At 39.8% G+C, this 16,493-nt stretch overlaps 1 protein-coding gene across 2 annotated transcripts; it reads left to right on the top strand.

The window, feature by feature from the left end:
* The first annotated feature begins 95 nt into the window (after positions 1-95).
* commd6 (COMM domain containing 6) lies at positions 96-14,563 on the top strand. 2 transcript variants are annotated; one of them, XM_060825899.1, is made up of 7 exons: positions 96-153; positions 471-529; positions 4,184-4,249; positions 4,358-4,434; positions 8,664-8,832; positions 9,342-9,494; positions 11,427-14,563. In XM_060825899.1, exons 1-7 carry the CDS (start codon positions 114-116, stop codon positions 11,475-11,477), a joined length of 615 nt encoding a protein of 204 aa, XP_060681882.1. In that variant the 5' UTR covers positions 96-113; the 3' UTR covers positions 11,478-14,563. The 2 variants fall into 2 exon arrangements, with proteins under 2 accessions (XP_060681882.1, XP_060681883.1); XM_060825900.1 differs by lacking the exons at positions 96-153; positions 471-529; positions 4,358-4,434.
* The last annotated feature ends 1,930 nt before the right edge of the window (positions 14,564-16,493 follow it).

Here is a 16,493-nt window from a genome sequence, read left to right as displayed (position 1 = left end):
ACCGCGCGCCGATCCTACGTTGTCCAATGGAACGTTGCGACTTTCACTTGGAACGCGGATACATTGAGGGGGCGGGGCCTCAGCTGAGAGGGGCGGAAGTGCTCCAATTGGACATGGCAGATCCTCAAACCCAACAGGGTGCAACCTGGGCTGGTGAGTGTCACTATATGCCACGGTGCATGCAAAGGGTAGTTTATGTCTGAGTGATCGTGAACGGTTACTGTTACTGTTGCTTAATATGAGCATAAATTCGAAATGGAGTCATTCTTGTGTTATAAACGAGGGTCATTGGACTCGAAACGTTAATTCTGCTTTTCTTCCACCGATGCTGTCAGATCTGAGTTTTCACAGCAGTTTTTGTTTCCGATTTACAGCATCCGCGGTTATTTCAGTTTTTATGAATACTGGGTCACTACTTTTGGCACCAGTGCAATGCTCAAGAAGTTTTTTGTTTGTTACTTAATTTGCAGGTTTTGATAATGTTGTCGAAAACGTAAGCAAACTACCCCAAGATTTGTTTGCGGAGGTGGTAAGTAAGAGTTGAAGTGAAAAGTTCATATCACGAAGGAAGTGAGAGATTTGCTGTGAAAATGAAATGCCCTGTGGAACCATTTTTTATTTTGTTGTGAGAGAGTGCTGATATAGATAAATTTAACTAGCTTTCAATACATGTTTTTTTTTAACAAATCAGGACTTATAGTGCCCAAGCTTCAGTAACATTCCACTACTGAATGTGCAGTGCCCTGTTAATTGTGAAAATTAAATTTCTTCCAACAGTGGTGTGTGTGTATATATGTAAACACATTTTTTAAAGGGTTTTGTTCATGTTCCAAAGGTGAAAAATCATGTTCCACAACTGTGGCAACTTTGAGTTTTTGACAGAGACCTGTCAAAGAATCTGACAACTGACAGAATCAGAGAACTGTTCTTGTGCAGTGGGATGCTATTCAGTCATTTGTGTCTGCACTGGCTCTCCAACTGCATATTATGATTTAATGCTATTTTGTAATTCTGAAAATTGGATGATTATTTGAATAAAAACTATGCCCTCTTGAATTCCTTAATTGAACCTGCCTGCACTGCACTCTATTTTATGCCCCAGCTACTTTTTTGGAAAAAGCTTTATTCTCATTGCATTTGTTTCTATCACAAAACACTTTTGAATCTGTACCATCTCTTTCTTGATCATTTTATGAGCAGGAATAGTTTTTTTCTGTCCAGACCCATCATGATTTAACTTGTCAGTGAGTCTCTCTCTCTCTCTCTCTCCCTCTCTCAATTTAACTACTTCTATCAATTCTCCTCTCAGCCTTCTCTCCAAGAAACCATTTCAAATTTTCTATAGAAATGAAGATTTTTATCCCTGGATCCTCTTCTGCATTCCTGCCATTCCTGTGCCACCCCCCCCCCCCCCCCCACCCCCATCCAGAACTGTACATCATGTTCCTTCTAAGTGTCTTGTACACCACCTCCATGCTCTTGTACTCTGTCCTCCTTACTTAACTCCAGAAAACAGAATACTTGATAAACTGGTTCTCCACTGTCCTGCCATATTTAATGATTTGTGTGCATATACACACCCAAGTGTCTCTGCACCTGCATGCCCTTTAAGTTAGTATCCTTTATTTTATGATGTCTTTCCATATTCTTCTCACCAAAAGGTATCATCTCTCATTTCTTTGCATTGAACTTCATTTGCCACCTAACTGCCTACTCACCAGCAGTTTGTTTTTTTTTGTAGTCCTATAATGTCGTCCTTAGTTTTCAATGCTTCGAAGTTCTGAATCATCTACAGCCTTTAAAATTGTTTCCAGACCCCAAGTTCTAGATTTTTAATTTTCATCAGGAATAGCAAGGGTCCAAATCTCAATCCTTGAAGGACTCGAGTACAAACCATCCCCAAGCGTGACAAATACCCATTAATCATTGCTAACTGTTTCCTATCACTTAGCCAACTTTGTATTCACAGTGATATTGTCTCTTTTATTCCATGAGCTCTGGTTTTGCACTCAAGTCTGTTAATGTTACTGTATCAAGCTCCATCTTGCGGAATTGAAAAGTGTGGTGCTGGAAAAGCATTGTTGGTCAGACAGCATCCGAGGAGCAGGAGAATCGACGTTTCAGGCATAAGCCCTCATATATTCCTCACATTCTTGAAGGGCTTATGCCTGAAATGTCGATTCTCCCACTGCTGAGATGCTGCCTGACTGGCTCTGCTCTCCAGCACCACATTTTTCAACTCTGGTGTCCAGCATCTGCATTCCTCACTCTCTCTATCCTTTGGAAGTCTGTGTACACCACATCTGCAATATTACCATCATCAGCCCTCACTTTTATTCTTTGTATAAAATAAAACATTTTCCTTAATTAACTCATCCATGTGACTAATTCCATCCCAATATTGGTTTTAGAAATTTCACCTCCATCAGTGTTGGAGCCATTGGTTTGTAATTGCTGGATTTATTCTTACAGTCTTCTTCAAAAGAGGGTGTAATGCTTATAATTCTGTCCTCTTGTCACTCCTACTGAGTCTAAGGAAGACTGCAAACTTATGACCAGTACCTCCACACTTTCCATTCTCAGTCTTGCTTTGGTATTCTTGGATGCTTCTCATTTGGTCCCAGTGTTTTGTCAGCTTTATCCAACGTGACCTCCTCTCAAATTTAAATGCTTCTGGTGACTGAACTTTGTCCTCTGTCACCCTGGTCTAGGTAATAGTAACGACAGATGCAAAGCATTCATTTCACACCTCAACCATGCCTCTCCTTTCTTGTGTATATTCCCTTTTTGATTTACTGGTTCTACAACTCCTTCCACTGTGTAAAGAATAATTTGTGGTTCTATTTTATGTTTGCTACCAGTCTCTTCGTAATCCATCTTTCCATCTCTTGGCTCTTTTTTCCACGTTTTTTTTAACTTTCTATATTCAGGCTATCCAGTCCAGCTTCATTCTTGTCCCACTGAAGTCAGCTCTTCTGCCAATTAATTTAGTTATTCCCGGATTGATTGTTCATTGTATCAATAGGTAGAAAAGAATAATGATCACTGCTCAGCCTCGTTCCGAAGAACCAAGTCTAGCAATGCTTCCTGTTTCAGGTTGGGCACATTGCTGTAGGAAATTCTCCTTAACACAATCCAGAGACATTTGGACCCCTCTGCCTTTTTTATACTACCAGTATCCTAGTTTAATTTAGGTAATTAACATCTCCCATTATAATTCTACAGTTCCAACATGGGATGTCGGCATTTTGGCCAACACTCATTGCCCATTCCTAACTGCTCAGGATAGTTGAGACTTAAACACATCACTATGGGTCTTGGACCTGCATGTAGGCCAGACCAGATAAGGATGGTAGTTTGCTGCCATAAAGGGCATTAGTGAACCAGCTGGGTTTTTCTGGCAATGCTTCCATGGTCATTATTAGACTCTTAATTTCAGAGTTTTGTGCTCAAATTCCACCATCTGCCATGTTTGGACCTGGGTCCCCAGAATATTGTCTGGGTCTCTGGATTCATGATTAAGGATTCCTGATGAAGGGCTTATGCCCGAAACGTGATTCTACTGCTCCTCAGATGCTGCCTGACCTGCTATGCTTTTCTAGCACCACAGTCTCTTCTCTGGATTAATAGTCTCGCGACAATACCACTGGGCCATTGCTTCCAATATTATGTAATTTCCTTGCATGTTTGTTCCTCCATGTTATTCTTATTAGCCTCTGGACTCCTTTAAACGATGTAATTGCATTCCTTATCTCTAGCCAAATAGATCTGTCCTTGAGTCCTCTGGGATTTTCTTTCTCCATTAATGCAATGCTATCCTTAATTAAGACCAACACACTCCTTTTCTACCTTGCAGTGTAACTCTGATTTTTAGGTTAGATTTAATTTCTCCTTGTTCTGACCTCGCCTATTAATTGTTTGCAGCAAAACGTAGATTAGAATATTGTTTTGGAGGAGAAGACAGGTATAACAATTAGAGCTACTATTTATGAAAGGAAATGCAGTCACTGAAGGAATTTGGACAAATGAGGGGGAACATAATTTAATTATAAGAACATATTTAGATAAATACCTTTTTAAAAATCTGATCAATTGACTGTAATCAATACAGCATGGACACTAAAATAGTTTTGTGTATTTTTTTTATATACATATTATAATATGTTTGTTTAATTTATAATAGTGCCAGCAGATCATGCTATACCTACAATGCAAAGTCCCTGGTGTGAATACACTTGAATTGGTTGAAGTAAGTTGTTGAATTAATGAAATTTTAGTTCAATACTCACTCAGTCGCTTCATTTGCATTTGTTTTTGCCCTGTTCATATATTGTTTTATTTGAACCTTGCGCAATAGAGACTTCAAGCTGCTGGTGTTGAACTGGATTTAGAAGCTACCAAGGAGCTGGTTCACGTTCTCTCCTTGTTTTTCAGGTAGCAAAAATTAAAACGCCTGCTGTTTCTCTGCTTCCGTGTTTTGAAATGAGTCTATGATGTATTTGAATATTCAGGTTGTAAACTTTAAAAGTCAATATTAGACTGCGTGGGAAAAATGCTTAACAACTGATTTAAATATTCGAAGAGTAAAATTTGAAAATTTCCATTATATGTAATTGTAAGCTGTCTCTTTTTCGGAATATAAGCTGTTTGCACTATGGCTTTAAGATCAAAACAAGATCAGTTTAATTTTATTCTGTTATCACTGCTAAATTCTGTGCAAGCGAAATTTTCTGCCTCTTTCAGGAAATAGCAGTAAGTGTTTTTCTTTTCTGACCAATCTAGTTATTTATTTATATATGACTGAAATTCTCCTAGTTAGTTATAATCAGTCATACAGCTTGGAAACTACCCCTTCAGTCCAGCCTGTCCATGCCGACCAGACAATTCATTCTGACCTATTCGCATTTGCCAGCTTTGGCCCATATCCCTTTAAATCCTTCCTCCTCTTATACTAATCCAGATGCTTTTTTTTAAATGTTGTAATTGTACCAGCCTCCACCGCTTCCAGTGGCAGCTTGCTCCACACATGCACCACCCTCTTCACGAAAAGGTTACCCCTTGAGTCTTTTTTAACAAAAAAATCTTTCCCCTCTCATCTTAAACATATGCCCTATAGTTTTGGACTCTTGCAAAACCTGGTTGAACACTTTGCAGTCCATGTAGACAACATCAACCACTCTGCCTTCCTCTTTTATTTTTGTCACCTCTTCAGAAACCTCAACCAAGTTTGAGACAAGATTTGCCCTACACAAAAAGCCATATTTTCATGTAAATCCCGTCCCTCAGAATCCTCTCCAACACTTTTCACACCAGTGACATCAGGCTCACTGGTCTATTGTTCTCTGGCTTTTACTTGCAATCTTTCTTAAATACTGACATGACTTTATCCAACTTGTCTTCTGGCACCTCACCTGTGATTTTCGATAATACAAATATTTCAGCAAGAGCCCAGCATCCCTAGCTTCCTACAAAGTTCTGGGAAACACCTGATCAGGTCCTGGGGATTTATCTACATTTTAAGATGTCCAGCACCACCTCTCCTGTGATATGAACTCTTTTCAAAGCATCACTATTTTCCCAAGTTCCCTAGCTTTCATGTTCTTCACAGTAAATGCTGATGCAAAATATTCATTTAGTATCTCCTGTGGTTCCACACACACACTGCCTTTTGATCTTTAAGGGCGGCACGGTGGCACAGTGGTTAGCACTGCTGCCTCACAGCGCCAGGGACCTGGGTTCAATTCCCGCCTCAGGCGACTGACTGTGTGGAGTTTGCACGTTCTCCCCGTGTCTGCGTGGGTTTCCTCCGGGTGCTCCGGTTTCCTCCCACAGTCCAAAGATGTGCGGGTTAGGTGAATTGGCCATGCTAAATTGCCCGTAGTGTTAGGTAAGGGGTATATGTAGGGGTAGGGGTGGGTTGCGCTTCGGCGGGTCAGTGTGGACTTGTTGGGCCAAAGGGCCTGTTTCCACACTGTAAGTAACCTAAAAAAAAAACCAAGAGTAGCACTCTCGGCCATGATCCTCTCCTGGCCACCATTTTTATGCCTATTTTGTCTGAATTTAAGTGAGTCAAAACATTCTGCCCCAGTCCCATTTTAATATTACCCAAGGAGCTATGCATGTGGATTAAAGTGTTTTTAACATGCATTCAGTTTTCAGGATTTTTTTTGGAATTTTGTTCCACATATGTGGAAGTTGCAATATCTGTTATCCGAACTGCTTTCTCTGAAGATTCTGATAGTGGGCCCCCTTTTCAATCAACCGAGTGGCTTGCTTAGCCATTTCAGAAGACTGTTAATAATTAACTACATTGTGGGTCTGAGTCTGAGGCCAGACCAGGTAAGGATGGTAGATTTTCTTCCCTAAACTCTGCAATTAAGCTAGATGGATTTTAATAATGATTTTTGGTGACATGGTGTTCAGATTGTGTTAGAATTGGCATTACTTTATTAGAGACATAACCATGAAATTTTAATGTAAAGGAAATGCTAAGATCATCTAAATCACTTATCAACTTGGGTGTAAACAAATAATCTGAGTAATTAGACCCAAGTCACTGTTCTTAGTTTAGAAATCCCTGTCCTTTATTTTGAAAACATGTTTATTTAGACTAGTTCACTTTACTTCTGCTTTTAACTACAACTGCCACAAAGGTTGCTGGAGTGGGGCTACCTGGACACAGTTGTTAACTATCTGTGGAGTCAGCCTGCAGTTCCAGATGCAGTATAGTGATGTGTGAAACATCAGGAGACTTTTGAACTCTTCTCCAATTGGGAGAAGAGGAACGAGACGCATGTGGAGTGAATGAGCACCCCTCAGTCTGAATTTAACTTGTCCTATACCCATAATTTACCATCGTTGTTCTTCCTATGTCTTCTATGTGTTGAACTTCCTTTAACGTTGGTTGTAGAATTTTAAAATCTAAAATGCACAAGACCTGTTGCAATATGCCTTGCTTCAGGAAAATCTGGCCCCAAGGCTTGTTTGTTTTGAGCTACGTTTTGGTGTAAGAAAGTTTACAAAATTGCTATCTCCATGGGGAAATGTGAAGTATTCAACTGAGCTTTATAGTTGAAATCATGATTGTAAACATGGACTGGAGTAACAGACTGTGTGTCCTAGTGAGTTTCCCAGGATAAAGCTGTGACTGTAGATCAGTTACAGGCCATAGATTGGATCCAATCAATGACCTGTTTCCATCCATTCTCCTGACTACATCACTAGCTCCTTTCCACTTGTCTTACTGCAATTCTTAGATGTCCTACTTTGTTCACCCCAGTGCTAATGCCAAAAATCACAAAACCAAGTTATAGTCCAACAGGTTTATTTGGAAATACAAGCTTTCGGAGCACTAGTCATTCCTCACTGATGAGGAGCAGTGCTCTGAAAGCTTGTAATTCCAAATAAACCTGTTGGACTATAACCTTTTTTTTATTTTAGATTAGATTTCCTACAGTATGGAAACAAACCCTTCAGTCCAACAAGTTCACATTGACCCTCTGAAGAAGAACCCAGCCAGACCCATTCCCCTACCCAATATTTACCCCTGACTAACACACCTAACACTATGGGCAATTTAGCATGGCCAATTCACCTTTCCATATCTTTGGTTTACGGGAGGAAACTGGGCCACCCGGAGGAAACCCATGCAGACACGGGGGGAGTGTGCAAACTCCACATAGACAGTCACCCAAGGCTGAAATCAAAGCTGGGTCCGTGGCGCTGTGAGGCAGCAGTGCTAACCACTGAGCCACCATGCTGCCCCACAGTGTTGTGTGATATTTGACTTTAGCAATACTGAGTGTTCTCCCTCATTTCCTTCCCCACTGTCTGCTCTGGTACCAGTTCCAGTACCTACCGATACTGTACAATGTGGTAGTTAGAATTCTCCTCCATGATGTTCAGCAGCAACACCAGCAAGAAAAAGGGTGATGCTTTATGTAGGATTATGCAATAAAAAAAATTTATTGTGCTGCTTTGATATATCATTTTTTAAAAGCATTTGCAGTGCACAAGTTTATACTTTACACAAGCCTCCTTTTAATAGATTACTTAGTGTGGAAACAGGCCCTTCAGTCAACAAGTCCACACCGACATTTACCCCTTCACCTAACACTACGGGCAATTTAGCATAGCCAATTCATCTAACCTGCACATTTTTGGACTGTGGGAGGAAACCCACGTAGACACGGGAAGAATGTGCAAACTCCACATAGTCGCCTGAGGTGGGAATTGAACCCAGGTCTCTGGCGCTGTGAGGTAGCAGTGCTAACCACTGTGCCACCGTGCTGCCCACACTTCATCTAATTCCATCAACATATGCTTCAATTGCTTTCTTCCTTGTGTGTTTATCCCCTTGAATGTATGTATGCTATTCAGCTCAACTAGTTCCTGATGTAACAAGCTACACATTCTAACCCCTGTCTGGTGCAAATGAGGTTTTCTGGAATTTCCTTTGGCATTCATTAAAGATCATCTGTCCTTTTTTATATAAAACTAGGGAAAAATGCTGTTCATGTTTTAATGCATGTGAAGTGCAAACTTGCTCCAGCCAATGACAATTGCCCATTAGCCTCTGTCTTTTTGTATTTTAACATTGATTAGTGAGCACTGAAGGAAAGTGAGGCACCTGCAAACCTACCCGCTGTTTTCTCTCTTGGCAGGTCAGCTGCACAGAGTAACATGTCCGCTGAAGAACTCATTGCAAAGCTTGCAGATAGCAGCAGTAAATGGTCTAAGCAAATGCTTCAAGTTGTTCGACATGTGTGGACCGAACAGGGCAAACTAATTGCAACACCAGAAGATGCCAAGCACATGCTCACTGTGGGACAGGTGAGAATGGCCCAGTGTGTGCACTTTTACTTTGAAGTTTGAAGGTGTAAGTTTGCATCCATTATCTTGCTATTTAACCCGTTTTGTTACTTCAAAGGTGAATAGCACCAGCTTTTGTTCTTTTGCGTATCTTGGCGTTTAGAACGGGTGTCACTACATTAGAGTCTGAAAATAACCAGTCAATGCTCTTGCAGTTTTGGTAATGATATTAAGTCTCCAGAAAAAATACAATACTATTGTTCATTTGGGACTTTTTCATTACCCCTTTTGACGTGTCACTAACTTCCACTTCTGGTTTGAGTGTTTTAAACATTATTGCTTATTATTCTAGTTACTGAGGTCTGGTTAACTTTGAAAATTCTGTGGATGTATTCAGAGGGAGGCTGAGAGCAAATGTACAGGAACAGACCAGACCAATCCTAAACTGCACTTTATCAGGATATTCAATACACGCACAATGCTATGATGCTTGTAAAAGTGTAATGCATATCTTTCTCTTTTCTTGCAAGCTTGTCGATTTGGAATGGAAACTGGGAATGGCAGTCAGTTCCGATAATTGCAGATCCCTAAATCACCCCTACGTGACCATGATGCTGAAAGTAGCCAATCCCTCAGGAGAAATCATTAGCAGGTCATTTGAAATGACTATCCCTCAATTTCAGGTCAGTAACCTAGGGTGTTTTTTTTTCAAAACATGCACAAAGAAAATTGCGCACAAAGTTTTGTCTAATTCTGGGAAACTAGGAGCTCTTGCTGCGAGAAAGTAATATTTTGAAAACCTGTTTGTGATCTAAATATAACTTTATCTCCAGGTGAGTTTAACCATATTCTTACCATCACGAAGACCATTTATTGCTATCTCCTATAATACCAATCCTGCCTTTATCCCCTCTTCTGAAACTTTCCTCAATTCCTTTGTTTCCTATTGACTTATTTATTCCAGTGCACTCTTAGTGTCTCCCACATTATACCCTCTTCAAGCTGGAAATCATGTAAAACTGATACCCATGACTTTACTCTCACCAAGTCCTGTTCATCTTAATGCTTGCTAACCTCTATTGGCTTCTAGTTAAGCATTGATTTAAAATTTTCATTCTCCTTTTCAAATATGTTCTTGTCCTGCTATATCTCTGAAATCAACTTCAATAACACAACAGAAATATCCACACACACACTTTCCATTCTGACCTTGCGAGCATCTGTTTTAATTGTTCCGCCTTTAGTAACTATGCCTGCACTATCCTCAGTCCAACACTCTGGAATTCCCTTCCTTGATCTCTGTAACTCTCTTCTAGCCCGGGAGGTACTCCTGGCTCTTTTATCAAGCCCTTCTTTTTTCCTTTGTTTTTGGGTCATCATATCTAGTAATGCTTTATATGGCTCAATATCAGATTTTGCTTCATGACACACAAGTTGCCATGTTTGAACTCTGAAGGAAGGTGGATAAAGGATGTTGTACTCATCAGGACCCTTGTTTGTCACTGCTACTCCACTGAGCTGAATACAGCTGAATCATCCTTGAAGATAACCAGTCCAAAGACATTTTTTGTTCTTATTTAATGCCTAGTTTTTAAAAAAATGTATTCATTCCCAGGATCTGGATGTCACTGGCTAGGCCAGCAGTTTTTTGCCCATCTCCAATTGACTTTTGAGGAGGTGCCTTTTCGTAAAGCAGTTATCAGTCAGCCACTTTGTAGTAGGCCTGGAATTATGCAAACCAGAGTAAGAGAACTGTTTTCCTTCACCAAATGACCTTCTGGAACCAGATGGGTATTCAATAATCTGCCAGCTTCAACATCACCATTACAGATACTTGCTTTTTAGTCCAAGTGTATTTTAGTAAAGTGAAATCAATTCACAGATTCCCACATTGGGGTTTGAACTCCTATTCATTCAGATTACTGGTGCAGCTCTCTGGATTTCTGGTTCCGTTTTATAACCACCGTGTCACTGTACCCACTACAAACCACTCTGAGTAGATAGTGAGGTTTTTTCCAAGGTGACAACATGGTTGAACAAATACGTGAGTGAGAAGGTCAGATGTCATGGTTAGATTAAAGAGAAGATGCTGGTGAATTGATCATATTGTTGGACAAGTAACCTAAGCTAATTCTCTGAGGATATGGGTTCAAATTCCACCACCGCACACTTCAAATTCCATTCTTAGTTTCCTTTCTTTTAATTATGTAAGGCAGTAATGGTGACTGTGACTATAACACCTCCAATTCACCAATGGGAAGGAAATCTCCCATCCTTACCCACTTTGGCCTTGATATGACCCCAAACCCACAGTAATGTGATTGACTGACTCTCGGCAAGCCACTGAGGTAGAATAGTTTGGTTTGCAAATCAAGCAACACTATTTTTCCCATGAACGAATGAGGAAACTTGGAGGCGTGTGTGGAGCAGTGACAAACTGGAGCATGTCTGCTGTAAATTCTCTGTCAAGCTAAATGTTTGCCCAAGCCAAACGTTGGAGAAGTAAAGAATAATTTGAAAGACAAGTCACTGAACAAATTGATCCCAGCAACAAGTTCTGTTTGAAGCAGCCTGGTATTGTCCTCCAAATAACTTTTATTTCTGGCTTTTCACAGAATCTATCGAAGCAGTTCCGAGAAGTGGCTAGTGTCCTTGAAATGGTGTGAAGCCTGTTTCTGGTCTGAACCTCTCACTAATCCTGGATTTCCATTTAACCATAGAACTGGAGGAAGAGAGTCCCACAAGTGGAAACAACTGTTCTCGATTTTGATATTTGGATTATGTATTATTCCCCTTCACATCTAATTATTTTCGATTGACTGACTATTAATAAATATCTACCGTTGTTGTGAAGTTGAGATGCTCTGGCAGGAGGAGGAAACACTACCCTATGTTGTATGAAAAACATTTAGTGGAGACCTCACTTTACAATGGTGGGCTAGGGGTTATATCAAAACAATGTTGCAGTGTCTGTTGTAGCATATCATGAAAAATGCATAAGTTGCATTTGAAGATGAGGTGAATTTGCTTCCATCTTGGATGAATACCTCCATTGTGCTAGCTATCAGTCTCCTATAAAATCAGTCTGGATGGGAGCTGGTCTACATAATAATAACCTTTGGCGAATTGGCATTCAACTGTTCGTGCTCTTCAGGAATCAATCACAGGCTGTGGCTGCAGGAGATATTAAGTTGGCATTAGAAGTTTATTTCTGCAATTACTCAGACCGTATTTTGTAAATGTCATATTGTTTCTTTTGCAAATAAAAGCAAAAGGGTGATAGGTTGGGATTTGGTTGTCCATAACACGGGTGCTGGGGCCGGGGGGTGGGGAGGATTGATACCAATCCACACAATGAAATATTTAGACTTGGGCTCGTTATTCTCTTCCCTTGTCTCCGTGATATGGAGAAAGAAAAGCTTTAAATTCTCCTCCGTGCACCATCTTGTTTCCTAGCTCAACACGCTGATAGATTTCCAGGACTTTATTAAAAAGTTATCATGTTTCCAGTGCAGAAATGAGCTTTTTGACATAATACATCAGTACTATTGCTCCACATGAGCCTCCATTCCAGGATCCCTAGCATGTGGCCATATCCTTTGGATTAAACATTCCTGATCTAGTATCATGGTCTCCCTACAGTGCAGGAAGAGGCCCTTTGGCCCATTGAGTCTGTGCTGAGTGGTTCACCACCTGCTTCAGAGGTCGATTGGAAAAATAGGTCAGTAACTTAATTTGTTCAGTACTTTGGCAACTTGTACCCTGGCCTTCAGATATTCTAATCTGAGATATTATTATAGGTCTCTGGAGTAGGTGGGAAGTGAACCTGGGCCTCCTGGCTCAGAAGCTGGGACATTCAATTTAAATAAAATTGACTGCTTATTATAACAAGGTGATGTAATTTCTGAAACCCCAGAAAAATATTGGTCTGAACCATACAGATGCATCCTTTATTTTTGTTTGTCTAAGTTCCTTTTATAGTTTGCTGAGACCAGTACACTTTCCTCCAACTTTTAAGTATATTCACATGATGATAGGTTAAAGTTTGAATATTCAACAATGCTACTCCTATAACTGTTTAGCTAACCACATCTGCATAATCTTCAGTTTTTTGTTCTTCCTCAAGTATTGACCTTACATAGATGCTGCAGAGCTCTAGTCCCTCATCCTAGTGACTCTTATTAACAAAAATAACATGGAAAGGGATCCTTGTATTAAACTGATGGGTCATGTATATTTCTGTATGTAATATGCCTTAGAATTATGAGAGCTTGCACCTAGTTAGTTATTAATAGGAATAGGTAGGATAATGTGTTGATGTTTGTACAAGGCGTCATCTTTGGAAAGTGGCATAAAACCATCTTCTGTCATTCAGATAGACACCTCTTTATTTGCTATGTTTGTTATCGGATGTTGTCTGCGATGGGGAAACGCACATCACTATTTTAAGCTCATGATTCTCCAGGAAGACTGGAGTGAATGGAGCTGTCTAACTAACGTTTTCTCATTCACCACGTCAAATGGTTGATGTGATCTCATACTGTTCAAAAAGGTGCTGCACTCTGTAGGGAAAGAAAATCAAATATTTGTCCAATCATTACATTTTTGGAGGCGATTGCTGATGATCTACCAATGACGATGAGTTCTAGTGGATTAAAATTGTGACCAGGTACCTCTGTCTTGTCTAATGGTTCTGAACGTCTGTCCTTCACAGAACATGACAAATTAGCACAATGTATTACTCCATGCAATCAATGGACTTTTCAGAATTGAAAATGAAACTCTTTGTTTAGCTTTGATAAGTTGAACAACATCTCCCCCTTTTGGACTATCTTGGTTATATTTTTGTCAGTGGCTCATACTTAAGCCTTTTAATAAGGCTTTTTGCAAAGACGTCAATTGTTAGTGTTTTTTTTCAATTGCCTGATCTACTCATCTCTGTAACTTGGACTGTGCCTCTTTCTTTCTATCCATTGGTAAAATATTAAGTTTAAAAGCTGTGAGGTATACTTCAGCTGTAGTTCTACTTTGTGATGTTTGGTGATGTAAAATTTTCTCTTGGCTACAATATCAGATGAAGTGTTACTGTAACAACTATCAACTCGTGGCAATGACCACAACTGACATCTCCTCAGCTGTGTCTCCTGTGTGTGTCTGTATGTATGAGTGTATAAGTGCATTTTGTTTTACTACAGTTTTTTTTTGCTGTACTCCATTTAAGTCTGCCCTTTGCTTTGAATCCTTTGGATAAGTTCTTGCTTTTTATTTGTGAATAGTGCTCATTGTTCCAGTTTGAGAAAATTACTTTATTTGCTGTTTTATTGTTTTTGCGATGTTCTCCAGCCAGTTTCTTTTTCAGAATTAATTTAACTTATCCTTACCCATGTTCTGAGTGGTATTAATATTTGTAGTAGAAGTGACAGCAGTGCAAAATGGAACACTGATTTTCTTGTACTTATACATGACAGGTAGTACTGACAGCACGTTCACAATCTGCAACCTTAACATGTAGGAGGACATACAAACAACAAAGCTTCCCAAGTCTCTGTCCATCCTGGCTTGGAACTTGATCACTTTTCTTTCCTGTTGCTCGGCATAAGTGCTGGAACTCTCTTCCCAACAGCTCTCTGGGTGTTGCTAGGTTCATGAAGGCAGCTCACTATCTTCTCACTATTTGGAATTTCAATAAATGTTGATCTGGATAATGATGATGAATTGATAGAATAAAGATTAAAACTGAGTACTGATCTGAGACATGCAGTCTCAACATCCTGTGATTCCCATTACTGTGATTAGCTTTTAATTGTAGATTTATTAATTGTGTTTAAATTCCACTAGCTGCTGCAGCGACTTTTATTACAAAAAAGTAGATGAACAGTCCTAGTGGATGTATAGGATGGGATGATGGTACAGGTTTTACACATGATATTGTGCTTTGTGGGTGTCAGCAAATGTTCTCACCATGTGAGCTTAGCCTATAACATGGAGAGAGCTTTTATGATGCTACATTTTATTCACTTTCCTATAATCCTCATCTAGACCAATCTAGAGATTCTTACAGTTTGTACATGATTTGTACAATGACAAATACAGCAAAAATGACTTTTCAACTTCGAAAGACAGTAGTCATTGGAACAATTACATAGATGTATACCAGTTCAGGAGATATGACACTTGTAGCCATTGCTACCAACGAGGTGGTAATAATAGCATCCCATTTGATATTGACAAGAGGAAGCTTCCCGGTTAACATTTACTGCAGATTTGCCTGTGAAGTGTGGGTGCTAAGATGTATATTGAAAAATCTGTGTGCAAGCGATAAGCCAAGTGTTTATTGAAAGTCCAAGAGCACGACAAATTTTAGAAAGTGACATGCTCAAATTTTGTCTATGACCTCGTTCAATTCTTGTCATCAGTGCTTTTGTAAGGAAGATATGAGTTTTTTTTATCCACTGTATGTTCCAATTCAATTTCATAAAAAGCTTTTCAGTTTTTAAATTTAGTATGACAATAAACAAGCTTAAACTAAACATGCAACATCTGACACTTGGTTGATAAATGATACTTCTAGATGTAGGTTTGCTCGCTGAGCTGGAAGGTTCATCGTTTCATCACCATAACTAGCTCACATCACCAGTGAGCCTCTGGTGAAGCACTGGCAGTATGGCCTGCTTTTTATTTGTGTTTAGGTTTCCTTGGGTTGATGATGTCATTTCCTGTTCTTTTTCACTGAGTTGGATCCCATTTACCAAGATCTATGTGTTTGTTGTTAGAGTTCCGGTTAGAATTCTATGCTTCTAGGAGTTCTTGTGTCTGTCTCTGTCTTGACCTAGCATGGATGTGTTATCCTAGCCAAAGTGGTGTCCTTCCTCATTTGTATGTAAGGATACAAGTGAGAGTAGGTCATGTCTTTTTGTGGCTAGTTAATGTTCATGTATCCTGGTGGCTAGTTTTCTGCATCTCTAATGTAGTCTTGTTATTGTTCTTGCAAGATATTTTGTAAGTGGGATGAGTTTTACTTGTTGTCTTTAGGGTCTTTCAAGTTCATTAGCTGCTGTTTTTAGCGTGTTCGTAAGTTTGTGGGCTACCATGATGCCAACAGATCTGAATGGTCTAGCAGTTATTTCCAAGATGCCTTTGATGTAGGGGACAGTGGCTAGGGTTTCTGGACGTGTTTTGCCTGCTTTTTGGGTTTGTTGCTGAGAAATTGGCGGACTGTTCATTGGGTATCCATTCTCTTTGAATACACAATAGGTGATTTTCCTCTGCTCTTAGCTCAAATGTGCTGCAGTATGTGGTGGCTCATTGAAATAATGTCCTTAAGCATTCATCCAGGAAGTACAGCTGTTCGTAGGTGGTGCTCTGTCAGATGGCATTGGTTTCCCATTTTCAGGTCAGGAAATGACATCACCAACCCAAGGAAATCTAAACACACAAGAAAAGAAAAGCAGGCCATACCACCAGTGCTTCACTGGAGGCTCACCGATGTTACTTAGTATGGTGACGAAATGTCTGAAAACGAACCGGCCACCTCAGCGAGCAAACTTACATCCTGAACCTCAACCTGAGTTACAAATCTTCTATTTGAAGTTGCAAAGAGCAGAGAAATACAAATGGTTCACAGGTGTGAAGAAAAATGCAATTTGGAAGTATTCAGATTCTTTAAAGATTGTGGGCCCTGG

Source organism: Hemiscyllium ocellatum, chromosome 6, assembly GCF_020745735.1.
Source record: "Hemiscyllium ocellatum isolate sHemOce1 chromosome 6, sHemOce1.pat.X.cur, whole genome shotgun sequence".
Classification (NCBI taxonomy): domain Eukaryota; kingdom Metazoa; phylum Chordata; class Chondrichthyes; order Orectolobiformes; family Hemiscylliidae; genus Hemiscyllium; species Hemiscyllium ocellatum.
Note: the sequence above shows the minus strand (reverse complement) of the source record. Positions and strands in the feature narration are given on the sequence as shown.